This window comes from Arachis hypogaea, chromosome 2, assembly GCF_003086295.3.
Source record: "Arachis hypogaea cultivar Tifrunner chromosome 2, arahy.Tifrunner.gnm2.J5K5, whole genome shotgun sequence".
In the NCBI taxonomy this organism is placed as follows: Eukaryota; Viridiplantae; Streptophyta; class Magnoliopsida; order Fabales; family Fabaceae; genus Arachis; species Arachis hypogaea.
Window position 1 is genome coordinate 66176090 of NC_092037.1, and position 14082 is coordinate 66190171.

A 14082-nucleotide genomic window follows, 5' to 3' on the forward strand; every position below is an offset into this window, starting at 1 on the left:
AATTTATGAAGTTATTTAGTTGATTAGTATTTATTTTTAGTTATTTAGTTAATTTGTATTTATTAATCAGTATTTATTAATGTGTTTATGTTTTTATTTTATTAAGATTGAGATAATAACCTAATGTAAAGTTTATTTATATAATTATTGATGTTGTGAGTACTGATTTACTTTTAATTTTGGTCATTAAATAATCGTGTATTAAATACTTATGGTATGGCTGACGTCGTGGTAGAAACTCCTATTGTCGCAGATGGTGAATTCGCCGTGGGGATGGAATTCAGTTCTAGGGAAGCTGTTATTAAGGCGATGAAAGAGTATACCCTCTGAAGAAGTATAGACTACCGAGTGTATGAGTCGGAGTCATTGACATTTTCTGCCAAGTGTACACAGTACGGGTCAGGGTGTGATTGGCTTATCAGAGTTAGCATGATCAACAGAAAGTACTGTTGGGTTATAAGGAGGTATAACGACAGCCATACTTGTACTAGAGCCACCATTTCTCAGGATTATTCGAAGCTGGATTCGAATACAATTGCAGAAGTCATAAAGTCGTTAGTTGAGGCTGACCCCTCGTTAAAGGTAAAATTAGTTATTGCAGAAGTGCTATCGAAGTTCAACTACACGGTTAGTTATCGAAAAGCTTGGTTGACTAAGCAAAATTCAGTAGAAAAAATATTTAGAGGTTGGGAAGCATCGTACGAAGCATTGCCCATATGGTTGGAGGACATGTGTCATAAAGAGCCATCAGCTGTCGTCCATTTTGAGACTATGCCTGCATATCAAGGCGATGATTTGGTAAGTGATATCCGGATATTGCATCGAGTCTTTTGGAGCTATTACCCCTGCATTAGAGTATTCAGATATTGTAAGCCAATTGTCTAGGTGGATGTGACTCACTTGTACGGAAAGTATAAGGGTTGCCTGTTAGTGGCCGTTTCATAGGATGGTAACAACAATATCGTCCTAATTGCATTTGCTATTGTGGAGGGAGAGACTTCTGATGCGTGGCACTTTTTTCTTAGTAACCTGAGACAACATGTTGTGACTGGGATGGTGTAGGACTGCTATCAGACTCCATAAATGCAGCTGTGGCACGCAGTAACGGAGCTTGATCACCTCCTATAACTTTTCACATGTTTTGCATCAGGTATATAGAGTCGAACTTTCTGAAGAAATTCAAGGCACCGTACCTGCAAAAGCTTGTTGTCAATATAGGTAACATTAAGTAATTCAAAGTTCGTTATTAACAAAGTTGCCACCAACCTAGTGTTTGTCATCCTTATTTTTTCCTATTTGGTATCTAATATTGTGCAGGATATTCGAGGACGGTTCGCGAGTATGAAGTGCATTATCAGCGTTTACGAGAGCGGGACGAGGCTTACACTAACTGGTTAAACCGTATTCCCCCCGAACAGTATGCGTTGGCATTCGACGGTAGTTACCGATGGGGTCATATGACGACAAATCTAGTGGAATGCATCAACTCAGCCTTGAAGGGTGCACGCAATCTTCCCATCACTGCACTTGTGAAAGCAATATTCTACAGACTTAATGAGTTGTTCACTTGGAAAAGAGTCGAGGCGGAGACTCAAATTAATGCTGGCCATATTTTTTCTGAGCTTGTGACATCTAGATTGCATGCAAATCAACGTGTAGCAGGAAATATCTAGGTTAATTGCCTCGATAGGCAGAATGAGGTCTTTGAAGTGCGTGAGATGCCAAGTGGACTAGAGTATGCTGTCGACTCCGTCGTCAACGATGTGACTGTGGTGAGTTTTAGGTAGACTGGATTCCTTGTCGACATGTGTTTGCATGTTGTGCAAATCAACGACTAGATTGGCAAGCGTATGTGCATGAAGTTTATAAGATGGACCAATTTAGACGGGTTTATCGAGCTAGGTTTAGGCCACTCGGAAATCCTACTACGTGGCCTTCTTACAACGGTCCTCGATTCGTACCGAATTCGTACCTGAGATGCGTTACCAAAGGTCGCCCCAGGATGACGCGCTTCTTGAATGAGATTGACACGCGAATGTTACGTCGTCCTAGGCGATGTAGGCAATGTGGGGCTGAGGGACATAGTCGTAGTAGATGCCGCCAGGAAGGTGGTTCAGGTGCCGACAATAATGCGCAGTAGATTTATATTTTATGATATTTGAAACATTGTAACTTATGTCTACGTACTCTATGAAATATCCGACTTTAGATTCTGTCCATACATTTTACAATATTCGAAACATTATAACTTGTCCAAATATTCCATCACATGCAAAGTACTTAGGAAAGTTAACTCATACATAGAATAGTGAATTGATACTTGGGAATGATAATTGATACATAGAGAAAACTAACTACACCACAACTACTTTTTCGTTGCCCACTTTACACCTTTCATAAGATTCTTGCATTTCTTGGCAGCCTTTTTGAACACAGATAGAGTGTATTGACTAGCGCTACGACGCGGCGGATCAATCCTGAGATTGTAGCCTTTGCCTGTCTCATCTGGAGTACATGCGTCACCTATATATAATATAATTAGACCATCCTAATTAATCAGACCATGCAAGTATATAATACAATCAATCCTAACTAAGATACCATACATGAATATAATCATCTGAATTGACCAAACAAGTATATAATATAATCAAGTAAAGCAATAATAAGACCTGCATCATTACGGGATTCTTCATCCTCGTCCATCTCCTCATCTTCATCCTCCTCCATGTCCTTGTCATCTGGTTCATCCACTAGATACTCATCGGTCTCATGCTCAAATGTCTTAGTATTTTCTTCAATCAGAGTCATCGAAACACGGTGAGGGTTTTGACTATTAAGAATTCTTCGACCACCGTCACTCCTTCTAGAATCACCAGATACCAACCCTCCAAAACCACCCGAGGAAATGCGACATGGATGCCTCACGTCGAAGGAATACCTACCCGCCATGAAATCAGGCTGATGGCCATATTATGCTTGGCCGGCATCTGAAGCCATGAACCCAAGAAACTGGCTAAAAAAAGCTCCGTCCCCTGAGTCAAACTGTGGCGTACTCCAATACTGCTGATGTATTGGGAACGACGGGGTACACTGTGTTTGAGGTACATATTGACTTGAAGACTGAGGTTGTTCTTGTGGAGGTGGAGGTAGAGGTGGAGGTGGAGGTGGCGGTGACTGTGGCTCATGCTTTTGATTGTTGTCATCCATAATCTGATTACCCTCAACATCCTCTTGAACCGCAAGATCCGACAAGTTCAAGTAATTGCCATATTTTAAACAGTACCAATACATGTAAATATCTAAGGGATGCTGTGGAGCCATGGAAAGCTCAGTAAGAAAGTAATTATACCTGTTTGCCCACTGCATCACCCAAAATGAATGAGTCGTGGCTGTGGCCCAGTTAAGATTCTTAGAATCAGTCAAGACTTCTCCGTGTGCCTTGTTTAGATTCTGTTCCTAATGAGGAACTCCCTGAATGAAACCAAACTGTTGTCTAAACCTGTCGATTGCAATTCAATACATTTAAAAGATACCAACGGCACCGTAGCACTCTAAATAACCAAGTGCAAGTAGATGTCTACAGGAATTATGTCCGGATCAACGCGATCAACAGCATATGCAACCCACACAAACTGGGAACAATAAAGCAAACAAATAATTACAATCCAAATAACAATATCACTAAACTTGAAACAAATACTACTTTAATGAAAACACAGCTAGTCTTCCTGAAGATCATCCAAGGCCTTCCTAAAATGAGCAAGCTTAAGATATCTATAGACTCGGTCTCCACCCTCCTAGTTGCACCACCTAATATGACTTATCTCATTAACACAATTGGATTCTAAATATGAAACCTTCCTAAAATGAGCAAGCTTAAGATATCTATAGACTCGGTCTCCACCCTCCTAGTTGCACCACCTAATATGACTTATCTCATTAACGCAATTGGATTCTAAATATGAAGATACCGGGTAAATGTAACGTATTGTTACCTATTTGCAAGCGAAAAACTGTGGAGTTTGATAAACCCCATTTGTAGGGTTTATCTTGTGCTTGATTTAGGGGATTTTATAACCTTTTACCGACATTTATCCATTGAAATAGCATGGTTTTATAACTTCTCCTTTAATTGTGCTTAAGAGTGAAAACATGCTTTTTAGGACTTAAAATAAATAAATTTAATTCATCTTGATTCCATTAGATGCCTTGATATGTTTGTTAAGTGATTTAAGGTTTAGGAGGCAAAGATTGGATCAAGGGAATGAAGAAAGAAAGCATGAAAAGTTGGAGAACTCATGAAGAAATGAAAGAACCGGAAAGCTGTCAAGCCGACCTCTTCGCACTTAAACAACCATAACTTGAGCTACAGAGGTCCAAATGATGCGGTTTTAGTTGGGTTGGAAAGCTAACATCCGGGGCTTCGCAACGATATAAGATTTTCCCTAGTTACACCGCAGATAGGGACGCGTATGTGCACTATACGCGTATGCATCGTTGTGCCACCTGGTTCACTTAATGCAATCCGTGGGCCAGCGAATTATCAAGCCTTGTGGGCCCAATCCAACTCATTTCTGATGCTATTTAAGCCAAGAATTGAAGAGGGATGAGGCATCTAGTTACCTTTAGTTCATTTCCACACATTAGGATTAGTTTAGAAGTAGTTTCTAGAGAGAGAAGCTCTCACTTCTCTCTAGGATTAGGCTTAGTTCTTAGATCTAGATTGCAATTCACCTTCTTCTACTTCTATCTCTCAACTTTTTGTTGCTACATTCATCTTCTTCTATTCTTTTGTTGTAATTTCCTTTATGTTGTTCTTGTGTTTTTGTTGTAGATCTACTTTTGTTTCTTCCACTTTCTTCCAATTCAATTCAAGGTAATTCATAATAGATGTGTTTCTTTTGATTGTTGTTATTAATTCTTTTCCATAATTGTTATTAGATTCTACTCTTGTTATCAATTTACTATGCTTTTCTTTTGTACCCTCCAAGTGTTTGATGAAATGCTTGGTTGGATTTTAGAGTAGAATTTTATACTCTTGGCTTGGAAAGGTAACTTAGGAACTCTTGAGTTACTAATGTCCAAGTAATTGATGATTGGGAGCCATTTACTCTAGTTCTCACTAATTGAATTAGTGGAGAGTTAGGACTTATGGACTAGGATTGATATAGCTCATTTGACTTTCCTTTACTACTAGTTAGAGGATGATTTAATGAGATTAATCCTTGCCAATTCTCATATTGTGGTTAGTGATTAGGATAGAGATCCTTGACCACCAACCCTTGCCAAGACCTTTTTAGGCCTTAGTTTACTTTCTTGCTATTTATCTTTCATGCTTCATATCAAAACCCCAAAATAACTCACAACCAATAACAAGACACTCTATTGTAATTCCTAGGGAGAACGACCCGAGGTTTCAATACTTCGGTTTATAAATTTAGGGGTTTGTTTTAGTGACAAACAACTTTTTGTATGAAAAGATTATTGTTTGGTTTAGGAACTATACTTGCAACGAGAATCATTTGTGAAATTCTAAACCAACTTTTTTTTTTGCTTTGGTTGCTATTTGTAGAATTTTGTTTCTCTTATTTTCTATTAGCTTTTGATTTTTGTTTTCTCTTTTCACCATGAATTCTCATTTTGGCTATGAGTGTGATTACAATTATGTTGTAGGTGATGGGAGCTACAATGAGAATGTGTATCAAGGATGGAACAATCAAAGGTGGGAGGAGCCATATGCATATGATCAATCTTCATAGCAACAACCTCCACCAATGCACTATGAAGAAGAGTCATTCTATGATGCATATCAATCCAATGGCTATGGTGAATCACCTTGTGACTTTCAAGAACCACCACCATATGCCTATGAACCATATCCTCAACATAACTCTCAACCATACTCACAAGCCCCTTCTTACCAACCACCTTCATATGACCCTAATCCATATCCACCATTCCAACAACCATATGAGCCATATGAACCACACATAGAGCCACCACCGTCCCAACATCATCACTTTCAAGAGCCACCTCCTCCACATTATTACCAAGATGAACCACCTCCAATATATGAAAATTTTCAACCACAAGATGAATACTACTTTCCACCACAACCTCCCATGGAAGAATACTCATGTCCTTTAATCCAAGAGCTCTATGGTCCTACTCATGATATCCAAGAGGAACAAGAGTCAAGGGATCATCTCAAAGAAGCATTGGATCGATTTCAAGCAACCATGGAGTGTGTTGTGCAACAAGTGGAAAGAGTGGAAAACATTGAACCACCACAACTCTACCAAGAAGAACCACTTTCCTACTATGAACCCTTCCCCCAAAATGATGAATCCTTCCATCCACCCCAACCTCCAATGGATGACATCCTTGGTGTTCTTGTTCAAGGGCAAGAAGAGATGAAAAGGGATGTGCAAAATTTCATGGCCACCTTGGATGCGGTAACAAATCAATTAGCCTCCCAATGCTTGAACACTCAAGGAACTCCCATGGCTACATGTGGAGAATCAAATGAAGAACATAGCATGAAGGAGAGATTGGAAACTCCGGTGGGAAATGAGAGAAGTTGCTTTGTATTGGAACAATTGGAGGAAGCTTTAATTGTTGAAGACAAGGAAGAAGTGGTAGAAGACTTAGGAGATGCGGAGCCTCCATGGGAACATATAGTTGAAGAAAACCCCTCTAAGATGATTGAAATTGATGCTAGGGAGGAAAGTGCACACCTTTCAAGGCATATTCCATATGAAGACTTGGATGGGATAGAGAAAGAATTGAGTTCCCTTGGTGATGAAGAGCAAGCATCAAGTCCTAGTGGTGGAGAATCCTTTGAACTTGAAGAACCTTCTCCCGGTGTATTTGAAAATATTGTGGAGGTAAACTTCTTTCACCCTCCCAATTATAGTTTGATTAAGGGAAAAGGCTTAGATAGTATTAATGAACAAAGGATTGAATTAGAGAAATCTTGTGAAGAGGTGGAAATCCTTAGAAATGGAAGGATGGGAGTGGAATACGCTTTGTCAAGATCGTTGAAAGCATCTTTGCCTAGGTTGTCATCTACTCCTTCACGTGGGTGGGTAAAATTCATTTCTATTAGCTTTATTGTCCCACTTGAGTATGGCTTGCTTGAAACGGATGGTCAACTTATGATGCTTTGTGGGATGAAGCGTAAGCGAAAGATGTTTCGTGGTTGGCGTTGCAAATCAAGGCTCATTATGGTTGATGCATCAAACATGAGATATAAAGGTTGGAGTAGTGCTCAAATAGATGGGTCTAGGAGGATTGTTGGCCACTATATAGAGAATTCACCTTACTCACCACCCGGTTGGACTAATAATGATGATCAACCTCAAGACGGGTGTGAAAACAAAGTGTGGGATCCCGGATTACAAGAAGAGGATAAACTTTGGGAGCCCCAAGCTTGTGAAGAACTCCATCAACACTTGGCTCAACCCATAGGAAATCTTGGAGCTTATTGGAAGTCCAAGCATTGGTGGAAGTTTCAAGATGAGTACAAGCATAAGCCACCTTGAGAGGAGCTCCCCATAAGTCCAACTTAAGGACAATAAACAAAAGTGCTAGGTGGGAGACACCCCACCATGGTAAAATCCTTTCATTTTCTCTTTTGTACATATTGGTAGAATTAGTTTAATTTCTTGTTTTGATTGTTTTAATTAGTCTAATTGGTAGTTTAGTATGTTAAATAAGGTTTTATGGTATTTTGGTAGCTGTTTGGAGGTTTGGAATGCTTGGATTGGTGCAAAAACATAGCAAAATTTTTTGAAAAACAGAGCACCATCCACGCGTACGCGCACTGCGTGCGTACGCGTGCATCAAGTGTTTTGGACTATCCACGCGAGCGTGCCATGCACGCGTACGCGTGGATTGAGAAGTTCCACCTTCCATACCTTGACCCAAGAGTTAGGCCTGCACTGTGCGGAAATTGGGCCTGAGGCACAAACCTATTTGCGCGCTCGCGCACATGACGCGTACGTGCTACTCTCGAAATAAGCCATCGACGCGCGCGCGCCATGCGTGCGTACGCGTGGATGTCCCTTCTTCCATCCATTTCTCTTCTTCTCCTCTTTCCATTTCTTTCCTTCTCCTTTCTTCTTCCCTTCTTCTACCCCTCATCCAACACTTCCAAATACCATTGATAACCATTTATTTTTAGTTAGTTATTAGTTAGTTAGTTAGTTGATTAGTTTAGTTTTCATTTTATTTTCTCTCTTTTCATCATAAGTGTTGGATTATTGACTTTGTTTACTATACATTGCTGCCCTTATTGCCTAAATACTATTTTAGCATAAATGATTTTAGATAATCTTTGTTGAATTCTATGATTGAGGTTATATTTTGCTACTTGGGTTTGAGTTTTTCATGCTTACCTTTTGAAAAATACCAAGTGATGAGAATTGCCTTTGAGCTTGTAACTTTTTTTGAATTGCATGATTTGGCCACCATGTGATTTGAACCGTATTCTTTGATTAGGCAACCTTTTGATAGATGATGTTGTGCATTTACCTTAATGCATTGTATTTCATGATCATATGCATCCATATGTGTTTGACTTGAATGCTTTCATGCTTCTTTAATGCTTGTTTTACCTTACAAGTTCACTTAAAGCATCTCAAGCACACTAGGATAAGTGATGTACATGCTTCTTTTGTGACATGACTTTTATGCTAATGTGTGTTCTAAAAGGCGCCTAATTTAGAATTCACACAATTATTTTTCATTAATATCACACTAATTCACTCACTCATTTCTAGTGATCTACTTCATTCCAACAATGTATGCTTCCTTGCTTTTATATCTTCTAATCTTATGGTGTTATATTTTTGTCTTTCATGATGAATGCACCACAAGCAATAACAGAAGCAAGACTAAGAGTCGCCGTACCCCGTTGCTCATCTTTGAGTGCACCGAGGACGGTGCAAACTTTTAAGTGTGGGGAGGTCGTCCGACCGATCGGCGATTTTAGGTGACAAGTTTCTAATTCCAACACTTTTGCATTTCATTTTAGTTTTTTTAGGATTTTTGTTGCATTTTCTTATTTTTTGCATATATATACACAATAAGCTTAGTCAAAATAAAGAAATTTTTCAAGGATTTCTATCTATAGGGTACCAATTGATTTGAGTGAAAAATTTTCATAGAACTTGCTTGAATTATATATATCTTGTGGATCATGTTTTTGAGCTAAGAACACAAGCAAGTGAGATTTGAGCCTAATGGTGTGGTTACATCTTATAACCACTTATTTTTTCCCTTCTTGTGTGCATTATTCTCTTCCTATGATTATAATCTTTGAATTGTTTGATTCTCTATGTCCATTATTTTGTGTATTCATGCATTTATATGATTGAGGCCATCATTTCATTTAACTCACTTACCTAAATAGATGTACCTTTTATATTCCTTTGTTAGCCAATTTGAGCCTACAATTAACCCACTTGTTCTTATTTTAGCACATTACAAGCCTTTAAGCGGAAAACAATAAATGTCCTTAATTTGGATCTTTGATTAGCTTAGGCAAGTGTGTGTGAGTATCATTCAAGTGTGGGAATCTTGGGACATTGGGTGAATAAAAGGGGTAGTTTTGTATTTTTATTGGAAATATTAGGAATTGGGTACATGCTCATGTATTGATCAAATGTATAGACCTTATGCATTGAGATTCTTGTATATAGAAAGAAAAAATGAGAAAAACAAAAGAAAAAGAAAAGGAAAAATAATATGGAAAAGAAAAAAAAGAAAAAAATAGAAAAAGAAAGAAAAAAAAGAAGAAAAAGAAAGTAATAAAAAGGGGACAAAATGCCCCAAAGCAAGGTCCAATAAAACTCAATGCATATGTGTTGTGAAATGAAAAAAAAAAGAAAATGCATGAGTATGTGAAAAGGTGAAAAATGGGTAGTTAGGCTAGCTTTGAAATTGTATAGGATGTCATAGGTTAGGTGGGAAGTTTAAGCTTATCAAAGATTCAAATTTCAAGCTCACTTAACCATATATGCATCCTACCGTGACCCTAGCCCCATTACAACCAAAGAAAAGACCTCATGATACTTGTATGCATGCATGAAATATATGTTGATTGTTAGAAGAAGAACAAATCTTGGAAAGCATGATTAGGGGAGAATTGAGAGAATCAACCCTAAACACTTGAGCGAATAGAGTGCAAACACATCCGGTGAGGGTTTGATGCTCAATTACATGTTTTCACCTATGATCATAATTTTCATGCAAGTTTGTAAAAATATTTAATAACTCAATTCAATTGTGGATTAGACTTGCTAGTCCTTAGCTCTTGAGCATATATGCTTCTTGGGAATTGATTTATTTTGACCAAGCAATTGCATTCATTTAGATAGTTGCATAAAGGTAGATTGCATTTAGTTAGTTCCATTGAATAAATGCCATGCCCTTTACTTCATTCTTGGTTTAAGCATGAGGACATGCTTGGTTTAAGTGTGGGGAGGTTGATAAACCCCATTTGTAAGGTTTATCTTGTGCTTGATTTATGGGATTTTATAACCTTTTACCGACATTTATCCATTGAAATAGCATGATTTTATAACTTCTCCTTTAATTGTGCTTAAGAGTGAAAACATGCTTTTTAGGACTTAAAATAAATAAATTTAATTCACCTTGATTCCATTAGATGCCTTGATATGCTTGTTAAGTGATTTAAGGTTTAGGAGGCAAAGATTGGATCAAGGGAATGAAGAAAGAAAGCATGAAAAGTTGGAGAACTCATGAAGAAATGAAAGAACCGAAAAGCTGTCAAGCCGACCTCTTCGCACTTAAACGACCATAACTTGAGCTACAAAGGTCCAAATGATGCAGTTCCAATTGGGTTGGAAAGCTAACATCCGAGGCTTCACAACAATATAAGATTTGACCTAGTTGCATCGCAGATAGGGACGCGTACGCGCACTATACTCGTACGCGTCGTTGTGCCACCTGGTTCACTTAATGCAATCCGTGGGCCAGCGAATTCTCAAGCCTTGTGGGCCCAATCCAACTCATTTCTGATGCTATTTAAGCCAAGGATTGAAGAGGGATGAGGCATCTAGTTACCTTTAGTTCATTTCCACACATTAGGATTAGTTTAGAAGTAGTTTCTAGAGAGAGAAGCTCTCACTTCTCTCTAGGATTAGACTTAGTTCTTAGATCTAGATTTCAATTCACCTTCTTCTACTTCTATATCTCAACTTTTTGTTGCTACATTCATCTTCTTCTATTCTTTTGTTGTAATTTCCTTTATGTTGTTCTTGTGTTTTTGTTGTAGATCTACTTTTGTTTCTTCCACTTTCTTCCAATTCAATTCAAGGTAATTCATAATAGATGTGTTTCTTTTGATTGTTGTTATTAATTATTTTCAATAATTGTTATTAGATTCTACTCTTGTTATCAATTTACTATACTTTTCTTTTGTACCCTCCAAGTGTTTGATGAAATGCTTGGTTGGATTTTAGAGTAGAATTTTATACTCTTGGCTTGGAAAGGTAACTTAGGAACTCTTGAGTTACTAATGTCCAAGTAATTGATGATTGGGAGCCATTTACTCTAGTTCTCACTAATTGAATTAGTGGAGAGTTAGGACTTATGGACTAGGATTGATATAGCTCATTTGACTTTCCTTTACTACTAGTTAGAGGATGATTTAATGAGATTAATCCTTGCCAATTCTCATATTGTGGTTAGTGATTAGGATAGAGATCCTTGACCACCAACCCTTGCCAAGACCTTTTTAGGCCTTAGTTTACTTTCTTGCCATTTATCTTTCATGCTTCATATCAAAACCCCAAAATAACTCACAACCAATAACAAGACACTCTATTGTAATTCCTAGGGAGAATGACCCGAGGTTTCAATACTTCGGTTTATAAATTTAGGGGTTTATTTTAGTGACAAACAACTTTTTGTATGAAAAGATTATTGTTTGGTTTAGGAACTATACTTGCAACGAGAATTCATTTGTGAAATTCTAAACCATCAAAAATCCAATCATCAGAGTTCCCTAGGAATCAGCGCTAGATATGGTAGGTGAATCCAAGTCCAACAAGCAGAAGTGTTAACGGACCATCGATTTTCTTATAGTTAAAACGTGATACCCTGCATAACGCCTTGTACAGGTGTGCTAGGCATGCTGATCCCCAACTGTACTGTCCAATACTAGCAAAATCACGGAGCAAAGACAAAAACTTCTAGTGGATAGATGCCTCAGACTTGTCTCTAAACAAGATTGTACCGACCAACAACATAATGTCGCACTTAACGTACACCTATATACAGTTTTCATCAGTCAACTATAACCGTTCTTTTAAATTTCGTAGCCATGTCAGTTTTATGCAGCTTCCTCTGCAGTCCGACATTCTCAGTGCAACCCTAAATTGGTGCAAATACTCCGCCTCTAAGGTTTCAAAACTACTCAAAGTCATCCCTGTGACTGGAAGACCGTCTGTCGGAAGACCGAAGATCATAGCCACGTCTTCCAGTATCACAGCACATTCATCAACCGGAAGGTGAAAGGTATGTGTGTCCGGGTGCCACCTTTCCACTAGAGCATTTACCAATATTTTTTGACATTAGACTACTCCAATCTGGGCCACATGGTAAATACCAGTAGGTCGTAATGCTCCTCCACCCTCTTATTGTACCGATCTGGAAGGACAGAGATCACATGTCAACATCCATAAACGCTACAAAAACATAGCAAAATCACAATTCAAATTCCACAACTATCATAGATACTTTAATAATATCTGATTAAAACATATAATTTTACTGAATTTGATTTACTAAATAATAACATTTTCACTTCTAACTTTAATTAATATTCCTAGAGTTTATATTTAACTTACTACATATAATAATCACTAATACATACATTATATTTTACAGATCCTAATTACTAATAGAAATTTCTAACATTATTCCAAAAAATTATACACTGAAATTATCATAAAATTATAATTTTTATAATTAACTGTAACATTTAATTAATTAATTATTATTTTTAAAATTATTACAAAAAATTATAAACAAATCATTTTTAATACTAATCTATTATATTGAAAAAATTCTAAATAAGAATTAATTACATTTAAGCACACATATTTCTAACTATTATTTAAACATATATTCTTAAATTTTTAAAATTAATTATAACAATTAACTACTTAACTATAATTTTTAATATTATTAAAAAAAATTATAAATAAATCATTTTTAATACTGAGCTATTATATTGAAAAAAATTCTAAACAAAAATTAATTACATTTAAACATACTTATCTAATTATTATTTAAACATATATTCTTAAATTTTTAAAATTAATTATAACAGTTAACCACTTAACTATAATTTCTAATATTATTACAAAAAATTTTAAACAAGTATTTTTTTATTTCTAATCTATTATATTACAGAAAAGTATAAACAAAAATTAACTACATTTAAACATATATTTTTTTAACTATTATTTAAACATATATTCCTAAATCTCTAAACTTAATTATATAAGCTAACTACTTAATTATAACATCTAATATTATTGTAAAAAATTCTAATAAAAAACTTTTTTATTATTATTAATCTATTATATTACAAAAAATTCTGAACAAGAATCAACTACATTTACACTTTATTTAAACATTTATTTCTAAATTTCTATCAATAAAAATATATATTAAGTCACATATATCATCTTCAGTTCAACTTCTAACAACAATAAATATAATTAAATTTCTAAAAGTAATAATTATAATTCTGAAGTATAAAAAGAATTTAATAAATAAACTTACATAATCAGAATAACTGAGATATTTTACAATGTGAATTTCAGGACGATCAAAATTTCTAAATTTTGGTTTCTTTGACATTTTAATTTTTCTTAGGTGAAGTAGATGAAGCGGACAACGTTCAAGGAGGAAGAAGAAGAAGGAATTGATGCTGGATGGGAATGAAGGGAAAAGTGACTCGGAAGGTGGGTATGCATGCAATGAAGGGATTTGTTGGGTTAAAGAGGCACCGTCTGTGGAGAGCAACACGCATACGACAGG

The 14082-nt window shown here is 36.5% G+C and overlaps 1 protein-coding gene across 1 annotated transcript; it reads left to right on the forward strand.

The window, feature by feature from the left end:
• The first annotated feature begins 216 nt into the window (after positions 1 to 216).
• Positions 217 to 1673, forward strand: LOC140177068 (uncharacterized). Its single transcript, XM_072209482.1, has 5 exons — positions 217 to 317; positions 423 to 798; positions 886 to 926; positions 1151 to 1218; positions 1318 to 1673. The coding sequence occupies exons 1-5, from the start codon at positions 217 to 219 to the stop codon at positions 1671 to 1673; spliced, it is 942 nt and encodes a 313-aa protein (XP_072065583.1).
• Positions 1674 to 14082: the final 12409 nt, after the last annotated feature.